This window comes from Microtus oregoni, unplaced genomic scaffold (assembly GCF_018167655.1).
Source record: "Microtus oregoni isolate MIOR12 unplaced genomic scaffold, Mior012 000023F_ref0000262, whole genome shotgun sequence".
In the NCBI taxonomy this organism is placed as follows: Eukaryota; Metazoa; Chordata; class Mammalia; order Rodentia; family Cricetidae; genus Microtus; species Microtus oregoni.
This window is the reverse complement of record NW_024543082.1, coordinates 36,019,165-36,033,285: the sequence shown is the minus strand read 5'-3', so window position 1 is coordinate 36,033,285 and position 14,121 is coordinate 36,019,165. Positions and strand designations below refer to the sequence as shown.

The following is a 14,121-nucleotide window of genomic DNA, read 5'->3' as shown; positions in this document are numbered from 1 at the left end:
GGAGATGAACTTAGTTTCTGGCACTTGGCCGTTTCTTCAGCTGCCCATAGGCAGGAGACAGGCACCTTTGGAACCACTGCTGAGCAATGAGATTGTTGTGTGCTCTGCTAATACACCTTCATCCCACTGTCTAACAGAAACCTGTTCCTGCCGTGAAATAAAACTTCTATAAAAATAGTCGGGCAGTGGTTGGTGCACATGCCTTTAGTCCAAGTACTCGGAGGCAGGGGCAGGTGGGTCTCTGTGAATTTGAAGCCAGCCTGGGCTACAGAGAAACTTTCAGGACAGCTAGTGCTACCTACATACAGGAACCCTTTCTGGAAAAACAAAAAACAAAAGAAAAAAAGAAAAGAAAAAAGACAAAAACTTCTATAAATGTCACCCATGAAATCCATAGCACTTAACTTTGGTGTTAAGAGAGTTTCTTGGTATCAACAGTGCCACAGTAGAAAATTGAGTCATCTATTGGTATTTTATTTTGCTAGTCTAGGAGAACTGGGGACTTGGAAACAGAAGGAAAGTATATTAATATTAATGTGAGCTGATTTTAAGTAACCCTCATTTTCAATGGCAAATCTATTATGCTATTAAGTTAGTCTGAAATGAGATGGCTCTGAATTATTAATGAGATGATAATGATACTAAGAAGCAGTTGAAATTATTAATAAGTCTCTTTGTCATAACCGCTTTGCTAGTGTCACTTGGCTGTATTTTCAGTGCTCCCCAGTTAATTGATTGACTGAGGCACTCACTCTTCCAGCTGATTAAACTGCTTTTCAATTATGTGTAATGCTAAAATACTTGTTATAAATGATCTATGAGCTAGGCTGTGTGTTAAGTACAGTGAAAAATTTAAATATTGCTGTGATTATACTCTCAGGAATACTATATTAGTTTTAGGGTAAGGGCCTATTTTCTGAGACACAAGCATCTTTGTATGTGGCCCAGGCTGGCCTGAATCTCACAGCAGTCTTCCTTCCTGAGTCCTGTGTTCTGAAATTTCAGGTATGCAAGTGGAGAGTGTGTGTGCGTGCTGAAGCCACGCTGTGGCTGGCCAGGATGGTGAAGAGTAGTGGAACACACCTCCATAGAATGAGTCGTCACTGCTGTGTAGGGACTGGTTCACGTTCTGTGGAAATCAAGTGTCATCCTCAAATAAATACAAGAATTCTTAGATTTGGGATTGTTTCTTTCTGTAGGCAGTAAACATTCGTTTATGGCCTTAAAATAGGAAAGGACCTTGGCAGAGTATTTTGGCTTTGCACTTTTCTCCCCTCTCCCCCCATTTAGGACATCATCATAAGGACCTTGGGCAGTTCTGGGTTTGGGTTGAAACTGAAAGTATGCTTCTGAGGTTTTCTTTGAAAGTGACGGTTCTTTTCATTATTTATGTCTCCTTTGTTTTAAAGTAACATTTGAGGATAAGAAGCGGGAGAATTTTGAACGGGGCAATCTGGAGCTGGAGAAGCGCAGGCAAGCCCTCCTGGAGCAGCAGCGCAAAGAGCAGGAGCGTTTGGCTCAGCTGGAGCGCGCTGAGCAAGAGCGGAAAGAGCGGGAGCGCCAGGAACAGGAGCGCAAAAGACAGCTGGAGCTGGAGAAGCAGCTGGAGAAGCAGCGGGAACTGGAGCGGCAGAGAGAGGAGGAAAGAAGGAAAGAAATCGAGAGGCGAGAGGTGGGCAGAGGAGCTCCCTGCGTCTGGGGGTCGCAGTTCAGGCACACTGTTCTTTTCTTGTGAGTTGTCCAGTCGTCTACCGTCTATTCCAGAACACTCCAGTACCTGGGAATTGCTACTTACATGCTGTCTTTATTTACCTTTCTGTAGAAGTGGTGAATTTGGTGCTAGACCCAGATAGGGGAATCGGCTCCTTCTCTGTCCTTGTTTGAGTATATTGCTGCAAAAGCAATGCTGCTCTTCTTTCAAGTGAATACAATGTAAAGAAAAGTCTTTCCTTATTAAAAATATGTTTTGTTGGCCGGGCGGTGGTAGCGCACGCCTTTAATCCCAGCACTTGGGAGGCAGAGGCAGGCGGATCTTTGTGAGTTCGAGACCAGCCTGGTCTACAGAGCTAGTTCCAGGACAGGCTCCAAAGCCACAGAGAAACCCTGTCTCGAAAAACCAAAAAAAAAAAAAAAAAAAAAATGTTTTGTTTTCATCTTCTAGTTATTGGTTTAGAAAAAGTATGTTGTCATCAGCAGCCTTGTGTTCAAGCATGTATGTACACATGCTAACAGGGTTTTGTGTTTATGTGGTGCTGGGGAGTGAACACAGCAGTGCTAAGCAGATGTTGACATCTGTGGTTCCTGGAGAAACAGAGTGACCCTCATTGTGTGTGTCCTCAGGGCATTGCCTTGTAATCTAGAGCTTGCTAAGTGAGAGGCCCTCACACTAAGCACATGAGCTCTGCCAAGCAGTCAGTGTAGACTAGTTCACACTTTGAAACTGCAGCTTTTATCTTAGAAAGTCTACTCAGAAAGTTAGATTTGGGATTTTCACCTTAGGGGAGGTTAACCAGTGACACCCATGCAGACACCTCAGGAACGTCTGGACAGGACCATTCAACTTACGTGTAGTAACTTCTCTTTCAATAGGAGAAAATCGAGTTTATTTGTTTTTGCCCTTGAGGATTTTAGTTTGATTTTGCTAGGTAAGAAAAATACACATTTACATAGTCCACCATGCTTTCTGGGAGTCGAGAAGAATGGGCTCCTTGCCTTCCGTCTGTGTCGTGAGACTCTCATAGTCAGAACCCGTGCTGTGTGAGCTCTGGCAGTGCGATATCTCACCTTTAGAAGGAGGGGCTTTCTAGACGTTCTTAAGAAACATCGCCTAGTGTTAGGATTAAGAAACTAATAAGCTGTGACCACAGGCCGCAAAACGGGAACTTGAACGGCAGCGACAACTTGAATGGGAGCGGAACCGGAGACAAGAACTCCTGAATCAGAGGAACAAAGAGCAGGAGGGCATTGTCGTCCTGAAGGCGAGGAGGAAGACTCTGGAGTTTGAGTTAGAAGCTCTGGTGAGTGCCCGTCCTTAGGTTCAGCCCAGTGCAGGGGACATCAGCCCAGCGCAGGGGACATCAGCCCAGCACAGGACACATCAGCCCAGAGCAGGGGACATCAGCCCAGAGCAGGGGACATCAGCCCAGCTCAGGGGACATCAGCCCAGAGCGGGGACATCAGCCCAGAGCTGAAGACATCAGCCCAGAGCAGGGGACATCAGCCCAGAGCAGGGGACATCAGCCCAGAGCAGAAGACATCAGCCCAGCTCAGGGGACATCAGCCCAGAGCAGGGGACATCAGCCCAGAGCAGGGGACATCAGCCCAGAGCAGAAGACATCAGCCCAGCTCAGGGGACATCAGCCCAGAGCAGGGGACATCAGCCCAGAGCAGGGGACATCAGCCCAGAGCAGAAGACATCAGCCCAGCTCAGGGGACATCAGCCCAGAGCAGGGGACATCAGCCCAGCTCAGGGGACATCAGCCCAGAGCGGGGACATCAGCCCACAGCAGGGGACATCAGCCCACAGCAGGGAACATCAGCCCAGCTCAGGGGACATCAGCCCAGAGCGGGGACATCAGCCCAGAGCAGAAGACATCAGCCCAATGGAGGGATCATCAGCCCAGAGCAGGGGACATCAGCCCAGCTCAGGAGACATCAGCCCAGCCCAGGGGACATTAGCCATTGCCCTCACCCCTGCTCTCTTTCATTTGTTGAAGAATGACAAAAAGCATCAACTAGAAGGAAAACTTCAGGATATCAGATGTCGACTGACAACCCAAAGGCAGGAAATCGAGAGCACAAACAAGTCGAGAGAGCTGAGAATTGCCGAAATCACCCACTTACAGCAGCAGTTACAGGTGATTCCCTGCCTGGATTTTAATTCATTTGCTTATTCAGTAAATGTTCACCGCCCACTATTCATTGGGCATCGAAGGCCAGGAGGAGATAGATAGGTTGGGTCTTGTGTGTGCTGGGCACCTGTGGGCAACCGAGATGGTGTTCTCTGTAGGGTGGAGGTCACTAACCACGTAGTAAAGTATGTAAAGATTGAGTTTCTCCCACAGCACCTAGGACAAGAACTGCTTGAGATTGTAGTTTTCTTTTTTTAACTTTAGAATATTTGCATATGTATACTGAGTATCTTGGGGAAAGGAGCCCAGTCTATTTAGATATGAACTTTATGGTGCATATATATTCCTTATATGCAGAACTTGAAAATAATTTTGTGATATTTTTTAGTGCATCTACAGTGTAACTCTCAGGCCAGGTGTTGAATTTTCCACTTGAGGCTTCTTGCCAATCTTCAAAACATTTCAGGGTGTAGAGTTCACACAGAAGGTTTCAGATCAGGAAAGCTCAACCTGGCTAAGTGGGAACGGGAGAGGAGGAACCTAGGTATTAGGAAAATTTTCAGCTTAACTCAGGTCTTCTGGACAGGCGCTTCTGTGAGGATAGTGTTTGAGCGAAGACCCAAGGCAGGGAAGAGCAGTGTCTGTCCTGAGGTCACCCCAGGCTGTGGGGGCCAGTTCCAGAGTGACAGTACCCGGACTGCTGGGTGGAGCAGGTGGGAGGCAGGCCCCAGAGGACTGCTGTCCATTGGTGGGAGGTTGGTTTTACTGTGGCTGGGATCAAGCGTTTTGGTAGTTATGTGAAGCAACCATGGAGATGACTAGGTGGGGATTTGGTGGAATGCTGTTCGCATTTCTGCCTCCATCTGCCTGTCCAGATATGTGATGCTGTCACTTGCCTTGCTATCAAAGATTGAACTCTAGGGGCATCACTTAATGCTGATGTTATCGGTAGGTTTGAAATGCTTCTGTAAGGCCTTTTCTCTCAGCATGCTGGCTAGGGGATTTCTTCACAGTGAGTGATAAGTAGGTTCCCATTTTAGTCTCTAGGTAGTATTCCATCGTTTACCCAGTTGTAGAGTTTAAATTTTTTTTTACTGCATTTTTATTGTGTGTGGGCACAGTGCAAGTAGATGTCTACCATGTGGGTTCAGGTAGTCAGGCTTGGAACATCTACCCCCAAGCCATCATGTTGGCCCCGGCTCTGGATTTTTTCTGAGTAAAACTACAATGAGAATTTCTGTGTAAGTCTTGCGTAGATGAATGCTTTGCTCCTGGGTAAACTTTTCAGTGTGAATTGCTATTCCTCATGAGTTTCATGAGCGGCCGTTAGTGGTGTTTGCATGCTTACTTTCTGGCCAGCATGTCGGTGAGTGGTGTGGCTGTTCCCTGTCCTCACCAGCATTTGAATGTTTACTTTGAATTTGTTACTTCTGTTGGGAATATAGCACTGTGACTTTAGTTTGTGAGTCTCTGCATGCTAGTGCTATTGTGTGCCGGTTGGGATGCATATTGGTGTGTGTCTTTGTGTGTTTTGTTGAAGCACTTGGACAAATCTTTCATCCATTTTTATTGGCGTGAAGAATGGTGAGCTCCTTGTGTTTTTAACCAGCAAGCTATTTGTCAGATAACTTGTTTTGCAGGTATATATTTTCAACCATTCTACCCGCGGCCTTCACTCACTTCTTTGGTTTGTTGTGTTTTGTTTGGTTGGTTTTTGAGACAGGATAGTGCCGTGTGTCCCTGGCTGGTCTGAAAGTCTCTGTAGACTAGGCCAGCTTTGTTCCCACATGCCTCATGCCTGTGGCAGTCACTGGAGTCTCTCCTTTCTTTCCGAGTTTCGCAGGCATGTACCTACGCGCCCCGCTTGCTTATCATTTTTGTGTTTTTTTTCTAAAGGGCAGATGTTCTGCATTTGATAAGGCTCAGTTTGCTAAATTATCCTTTGGTTCTAAGAAATCATGACTCCCCCATCACCAGTGAGAAAGTCTGTGCTTTCTTTGAGGACTTCCTTGTGGTTGGGTCCAAATCTATTTCAAGTTGATTATTACATACAGGTTAAGATTGATCTGTTGTCCATATATATAGATACTCAACATCATTTATTGAACTCTCCCTTTGAAATTCCTTGGTAGCCGTTGAGAGGTAATTGAATATTCTTGTAGAGGTTTATTTTGCATTGCTCTGCCTGTCCTTTCTCCCAACCTGTTGATAATTATGGCTGTAAGTAGTATGAATTCTCTGTTATTATCCACCTCCCCTTTTTTTCGAAACAGGGTTTCTCTGTAGCTTTGGAGTCTATCCTGGAATTCACTCTGTAGATCAGGCTGGCCTTGAACTCAGAGAGATCTGCCTGCCTCTGCCTCCCGAGTGCTGGGATTGAAAACGTGTGCCACCACTGCCCAGGTTTTCTTTTTTCTTATGTCTGTTCTTAGTTGGGTTTTTTTATAATTTATTTAACTTTATTTTATGTGCATTGGTGTGAAGGTATCAGATCCCCTGGACCTGGAGTTATAGACAGTTGCAAACTGCCATGTGGGTGCTGGAAATTGAACCCAGGTCTTCTGGAAGAGCAGTCAGTGCTCTTAACCACTGAGCCATCTCTCCAGCCCACCCCCCACCCCACCCCCGTTCTTAGTTCTTTACATTTCCAAATAAATTGTGGAATAGCTTGTTAGGTTTTTTTTTTTTTAATCTTAGACTTTTTGAATTCCATCACATTTATAGATTAATCTGAAAAGATTTGTTTTAACGATATCTAATCACATGGCCTCAGACTTTGTGTCAATACATATTTCAGGAATATTTTTTAGTCTTCAGTGTACAGGTGTTAAGTCTGGAAGATTTTCCTTTCAGCCAGATGGTGGTGGCGCACACTTTAATCCCAGCAGTCAGGAGGCAGAGGCAGGTGGATCTCTTGAGTTCAAGGCCAACTTGGTCTACAGAGCTAGTTCCAGGACAGCCAGGCTACACAGAAAAAAACCCTGCCTCAATAAATAAATAATAAACAAGTAAACAAACAAACAAATAAGAAAGAGTGAGAGTCAGAGAAAGACTCCCTAGAGCTGGAGTCATAGGCAGTTAGGAGCTGAGGCTGGCGTGTTGGTTTGAATAGCAATAACCACAAAGACTCGTGTATGTGAGTGCTTGGCCCATAGGGAGTGGCCTTGTTGGAGGAAGTGTGTCACTGTGGAGGCGGGCTTTGAGGTTTCAAACACTCCAGTTAGTCATGAACTGGCACACAGTCTTCCTTCTTGTGCCTGCAGATCAAGTGTAGGCCTCTTAACTCCTACTCCAGCATCATGTCTGCCTGCATGCTGCCAGGTTTCCTGCCATAATTATAATGAACTGAACTTGAACTGTAAGCCACCCCAATTAAATGTCTTTGCTTTATAAGAGTTGCCATGGTCATGGTATCTCTTCACAGCAATAGAAACCCTAACGAAGACAGCTGGGGATCGAACTTGGGTCCTCTGCAAAAACAGCACTGGACCATCTTACCCCCTGAGCCATGTTCAGCCTGAGTTATGAATTTTAAAGTGTTGTTTGCATGAGTGAGACAATCCCAGTGGTTGGAACAGGCTTCTTCTTGATGCTTCTTCATCTTGGTCAAGAAAGGAACTTTGGGGGGTGGGTTGGTAAGAGGCCTTGTCTGAGGCAGAGCAAGTAAAGGAACATGGGGTTTGCTTCCTGGGACAAAGATTGCTGTGTGTTTTGTTTTGTGAAAGTCTTGGAGTGGGTTACCCATAGCCTGGGAGCTTCCTGAATCCTGTCTGTTGAGTTAACCTCCTACCGTAAAGGTCCAGCACTCATCCTGCAGACGCTGGTGTGTGTGTGTCTGCAGGTGGGTTCCAAAGAGCCTGGTTCGGAGCCTCTGCAGGAAATTCTTCCTTGGGCATTTGTTTCTCACAACAAGAGACATTTTTCTCCCTAAGGTAGAAATAAATGCCAAGTAAATCAGCAAGGCTGCCAGTTCACTAAAGTGACTACAGGATCATTTCAGCTGAACTTAAACCAATACTGTGCTTGGCACGTTACCCGTCAGAACTCCAAATAGCCTTCTTTATACAGTGTGGTTTTAGCTTTTTTCTTATGCCAGTTTAAAAAAGAAAAAAGAAAAAAGGGGTTGGTTCAGGACTTTTATGTTTAAAATTCCTGTGTGATGGAAAACATGGGTAGCATCTAGAATCCTAGCTATGACAAATGTCTTCCTGAGTTCTGTGGCCTGCTCCAGTGCCGTGTGCTGAGTACCAGGGCCCAGAACAGAATGGTGGGTAACTCATCCCCAGCATTTGCTCTGGAGCTCTGCTCCAGAGAGCTTGAGTCTCTCTCAGACCTACTGGGATTCCATTTTCTAAATCCTTTTTTTTTTTTCCGTTTTCTAAATCTTATAAATACCCAGTATGTCTCAAGCAGAACCAGGGGAGCTGTAGCTGTCCTACTTCATCCCAGGGAGAAAGCATCTGCCCGTGAGTTAGTTCCTTGGTGAGAATGGCAGTTCAGTGCCTAGAAGATCTGGGATGAGATGGGAAGTGTCTGGGATGAGGGCTCTGGTGCTGGCTTCTCTGAGGTTCAGTCACTCATTGCTGTTTTTTTCCTCTCTCTCCTAGGAATCTCAGCAAACGCTTGGAAGACTTATTCCAGAAAAACAGATACTCAATGACCAATTAAAGCAAGTTCAGCAGAACAGTTTGCATAGTGGGTGTTACTTCTCTGTCTATTTGTCCTTTAGAGACAGTTTCTCTGTCTAGATCAGGCCTGCCTCAGAGCCAGAGCTGTGTCTTCCTTAGCGTCCCGAGCACTACAAGGTGTCTTCTTTTAAGTATGACCACCCTTTCCTCAGGCTTTGTGCCAGCCATGAGTTTGTTTTTATCACTAAGTAGTGTTCCTCAGCTTCCACCCCCTCCCTTTTGTCAGCAGGAATTCCCTCCAGTGATGTGAAGGCTTGGCATGTTCCTCCCTGCTAGCTAAGGCTGTCTCCTGTGCTCTTCTGCAACAGGAGATTCGCTTCTTACCCTCAAAAGAGCCTTGGAAGCCAAAGAGCTGGCCCGGCAGCAGCTCCGAGAACAGCTGGACGAGGTGGAGAGAGAGACCAGGTCAAAGCTGCAGGAGATCGATGCGTTCAACAACCAGCTGAAGGTGACTGCTGTGTGTGCCTACCCCGTGACGACGAGGTGACGCTGAATCCCAGGCGGATTTGTCGCCCTGGTTTCTGCAGTGGTTCAGGCCTTCCGTACAGCGCATGTCACCGTGCCCTCAGCTGTACCCACCTTCTTTGCCATCTATAAGTTAGGGCTGTGGGATTGGCCCTGCTCCACATTATAGTTTTACCGATTTCTTTGTTTTTGCCTGGTATTTCCACGCCACGTGCAGGAGTAAGGCTCACGTGCTCTCTTTCGTGTGTTTGGATGCTTTCATTTAAAGCTGAGATTTTTCTGTCATTCCTTTAATGTCATGCTTAAGTGTAGACCTGTTTTGTCACCTTTTATTTTTAAATGCCTTTGACTTTACTGTTTAGTGGGCTCATTGCTATTGTGTCTAGCATGGCTGTCGGTGGCTTTGTCACACTGCACAGTAACTCAGGGAAACACCACAAAAAGGCCTCTTTCTAGTCTGGTGTTTTATTGTCTAAATAATGTAGACTTACATTGGGTATGATAATATACGCCTTTAATCCCAGAACTCAGAGGCTAGGGCAGGTGACTCTCTGTGAGTTCAAAGCAGGATAGAGGAGGCTGGAGAGACAGCTCAGAGGTTAAGAGCACCGGCTGCTCTTCCAGAGATCCAGAGTTCAATTCCCAGCAACCACATGGTGGCTCACAACCATCTGTAATGAGATCTGGTGCCCTCTTCTGGCCTGCAGGCATACATGGAGGCCGAACACTGTGTACATAATAAATAAATAAATCTTTTTTTAAAAAAAGCAGGATACAAAAACCCACTTCTTATAATAATTAATACATATTGTTTTAGATTTAGGTAGATTTTATGTTCTTATCAGAAATTGGATGTTACATTTTTTTAAAAAGTAACTTGTTTTAGATTTCTACCTTAAAATTCCTCATACTTTACTGTGTATGAGCCATTTAGCTTCTGATACTAAGAAGCAAAATTCCTTTCCTGCTAAACGAGAATTTTTAAATTAGGAAGCATATTTGAGATTTTTTTTTGTTACCCTCTGGATTGAGAGTCTATGCCAGATTGTCTAGACATCCAAGTTAAAATATTTGTGCAGTTCTTCCAGCATTGGGTAATGAACTTTCTCAATTGTACAATTCCAGGAAAGTGCTTGCCCTTTGGGAGTTCTATTTAGCCAACTTAGTGGGTTTTTTTTCACATTACTTTCGTGTTGAGCATGTTGAGCGTGTGTGTGTGTGTGTGTGTGTGTGTGTATACACTGCCTGTGTTCTGTATTTGAGTACATAAAAGTGTGTGTGTGCTGTATCAGCATTGGAGGTGCATCTGTGTATTCTCTGTCCACAAGTACAGTAAACATGATCCCATTTGCTCCCATTGTAACTCACCGCTGTTTTAAGCAATAATTTCACACTGAAACACTTTTACATTGTTTTCAAGAACTCCATGAGTATTACTCAGCTTCTCCCGAACACAGAAAGAACACAGCTTTTTGCCTGAATGTTGATGACTTTTCTAAGACAAGTTTCAGATGTTAGGAAAGAAGCTCTAGGCAAAGACTTATCTAATGCTCAGATTTGTGGATTAAATGCTATCGGCAGTCACCACTGTTGCCATTGCTAAAGAGAACACCCTTAAAGGGCTGAGTGTGACTAGTGTTTAATTGTCGATACCTGTGGTATCAAAGGTTCTCAAAGGCTAATTTTAGCTTACGCACACACTGGCTTTTTCCCAAATATGCTTATTTTAAAATTATAACCTTTCTTCCGTTTTAATTCTTATTTGGCTTTTTATTAAGTGTACAGTTTATGTGGCAACTGCAAACATGGCTGTGTTATTTGTAGCCTGACATCCTCTTCCAGGGTCAGGTGAAGGTATTTTGTTGTCTGCGGGTTTGTTGCTTCTAAGATTCCTGTGAAGCCTGTTGAAACCAAAACAGAAACGTTGTTGCAGAACCAAAAGATTTGTCATTCTGCTGAGAGAACAGAGGGGCCGGGCTGAGTTAGCATTTAGTTTCTTTGTGGTCTCCTGCTGCTCTTTATTCCGCCACACTGGAAGATATACAAAGCACCTTCCCTGAGGAGAGACTACGAGTTCATTAGCAACCAGCGTTTCTCGTAGGGATTAGACCAGAAGGAGCTCCACCTGACCCTAGTGTCTGAGTCCTCTCCATACAGCGGTGCTTCCGAGCCACTGGAGTAAATGGAGCAAGAAGGACTTCTGTCTTGCCAGAGAGGAGCCCCGCCAGTGCCCAGTCATCCCCCACACCTAGCTTGCTCTATTCTCAGCCCTCCTCCTCAAAAGAAAGCGGGACAGTAAATTAGGCGTTAGCAGATTTAGTTCATGTTCCTGAAGGTTGTGCATTCCCAGGCAGGATGAAGGCGGTCACTGTCTGGGCTCCTAACAGAGCTAACACAGAGCTAACACAGCTGCCTAGAACCCTGAGACCGTGTGAAGCACTTGTTTCAAAAGTGAGGCTCTGCCTCCACGTGTGCTCACACCTTGTTGGTCTTGGAGGCCGCAATGGGGATAATCAGACCCCAGTAGCACTCGTGGTACAGGGTAAGACTGCGCATGTGTGGGTATAAATTGTCTAGTTTTGTGGCAGAGAAGTAAACCTAAGGATGTTTATTATTTTTTATAAGCAAATGACATAATCACATAACCTAATTTGTCCCTCTGTCTAGAATGTCTACTTCAAATTCATTCTTCCTCTGAGGGTTTTTCCCATTTTTTTTAATTTATTTTAGGAAGAATTACATATCTGTTCTCTCTAGCTGATAAACAGTGTGGAAATTCTTGAGTCTTTTTTTTGTCTTTTTATTGTTTTCAAGACAGGGTCTCTCTGTGTAGCCCTGGCTGTCCTAGAACTCACTCTGTTAACCAGGTTGACCTCAAACTCACAAAGATCCTCCTGCTTCTACTTTCTGAGTGCTAGGATTAAAGGCGTGCACCACCACCACCACCACTGCAGGCTTCAAGTCTTTAATAAAGAGCGAGCACTGTCTTGCTATAGACAGATTAGCAGGCCTTTGTTTCATATTGGAACCCACGTATTAGAACTGCAGAGCTCAGTGACAGGCACTTGATCCCCACTGAAACTATGACTAACTCTAAGCTTGCATTTTTAGAGTGATGCACTGCTCATGACTTCAGGTTTAACTCATGTCCTCAAATGCGCGACCTTTCCATCTTAGTCTGCTCTCTCGGAAACACAGGCTCCTTCTCTGCTTTCACAAAGGCTCTTTGGCAATGTTGGTGGGTATTGAAACAGTTTTCCTTGGCACCGACAGTCCAATTATATTCCAGTATTTTAACCATAATGTTGAGTAGTTACATAAACATGACTTATAGTTTATAAAACTTTACTGCATGCCAAATACAGAGACCCAACGCCCAGAGAGGTGAGGCTTTGTGTTTCCTGTTCAGAAGTTGTGTTCTTATTGGTCCTGTCTTGTGGCTGAGTGCTACTGGACACATCCTAACATTTAAACGTTTGAACGTCAGTGGCAATGGAGGAAGCAGAGTGGGAGGAGCCTTACAGTTCTCCTGGCCACATCATCCACTTAGACTTCTTTCTAAAGGTCTCCACGCCCTGCTCATACGGTCCTTCTCAGGCTCAGGATGATGACCACCGCCTGCTCTGTGTTTCAGTCTGTCCTCCGGATGAGTGCTAGCAGGGATCCCCGAGACGTCTTGCTAATAGTGATGACTGGGGACACTTGCTTCTCCCTCCCAGCAAGCTGTGTGTGAGGAGGTGTGAGTGCTAAGTCACGAGCAGGACAAGGTGTTGTAGTCTCTTAATAATAGACATTTTAGATAATTGAATTTACCAGTATAAAAATGGAAAAGAGGGCAATCAGTTCTATGAGTATTTTCCCATTATGTATGGGCAGAGTTGCGATTGGTGTATTATTACAAAAGTCAACCGTATTTTATTTATTTCTTAGTGAAATCTGAGCATTTAGGGAAGATTCAGAACTAAGAGCCATCGTCCATATATACTTAGGAAATCTGATTTCTTTTTTTTTTAATATTTATTTATTTATTTGTTATGTATACAATAGCCTATCTGTGTGTATGCCTGCAGGCCAGAAGAGGGCACCAGACCTTATTACAGATGGTTGTGAGCCACCATATGGTTGCTGGGAATTGAACTCAGGACCTTTGGAAGAGCAGGCAATGCTCTTAACCACTGAGCCATCTCTCCAGCCCCCCTGATTTCTTATTTTAAGTGCAGGATCATCAGAGATTCTGTCCATGACAATAGCTAAGAACTGAATGGATATTGAAGTGAGTGCCAGTCATGGTAAATAAGGTTGCTTGCTTAAGTAAGGCTTTTATGCTCTTGGTTTCAGACACTGGCTTTCATGGCGGGCTCATTCACTGTGAAGGCAGTGAGAGGCAGATTGTTAGCAGCAAGGGGAGAAAAGAACAGAATGAGAAGTCAGGAGAGGCGTGCGGAGGGAGACAGTGACAGAAAGAGGACTGGCAAGACTGCGGGAGAAAGCGCACCTAGCGGTGGTGCCTCCATGATGGACAGACGTCTGTCCGCTTTGCATTTACCGTCTCCCTTTGTTCAAAATGAAATTCTATTTTTACGTACATGTCCTTTGGAAAAGGCCACTCCTGCCCAGAAATAATAAAATCTTTAACTGATTGTGGCAACTTCAAATAGATTCCTTGAGTATGAACCAGTTACTAGACCACTCCCCGGATGGAAAACAGACAGCAGGCAGGAAGTATTAGATTCTGTGTCACACCAGCAGGCTGATTTGATTAGTTGAGATTTTGTAGGTAAAATTTGGGCCTTTTCTATAAGGTTGTAAAATATTTAAGAAAAGTTTATCAGATAAAGGAACAAAGACAGCCTCCTGAACATTTTTGCTCCTCCTTATCTTCATTTGCCCAACAACTTTCTGCTTTAGAGGTAGCGTTCTATAGTACGTAGCACACACCTACTGTAATGGCAGATTTCCCCATGTGCAGCTGAGACAGTTGTGGGGGAGAGAATTCAGCGTTTTCAGGACACACGAAGTCGGTTTCTCTGTCTGGAAACAGCGGAGCATTGCAGGCTTCCTGGGGGAAGGCTCCTGGCTTTCTCTTCTGTAGCAGAGAGCGTAGGGTCAGATGCCTC

At 44.8% G+C, this 14,121-nt stretch overlaps 1 protein-coding gene across 10 annotated transcripts in view; it reads left to right on the top strand.

Moving 5' to 3' along the window:
- The window catches only part of Itsn1 (intersectin 1), a 188,675-nt gene that overhangs the window by 88,543 nt on the left and 86,011 nt on the right, over window positions 1-14,121 (top strand). For all 10 annotated transcript variants that reach the window (XR_005976225.1, XR_005976224.1, XM_041672967.1 and 7 more), the window contains exons 12-16: window positions 1,410-1,672; window positions 2,868-3,017; window positions 3,717-3,857; window positions 8,459-8,546; window positions 8,848-8,987. Coding sequence is in view for 8 of the 10 variants with exons in the window: in XM_041672967.1 (XP_041528901.1) it covers window positions 1,410-1,672; window positions 2,868-3,017; window positions 3,717-3,857; window positions 8,459-8,546; window positions 8,848-8,987 (782 nt within the window). In the remaining 2 variants the exon portion in view is untranslated. The remainder of the gene's footprint in view (window positions 1-1,409; window positions 1,673-2,867; window positions 3,018-3,716; window positions 3,858-8,458; window positions 8,547-8,847; window positions 8,988-14,121) is intronic.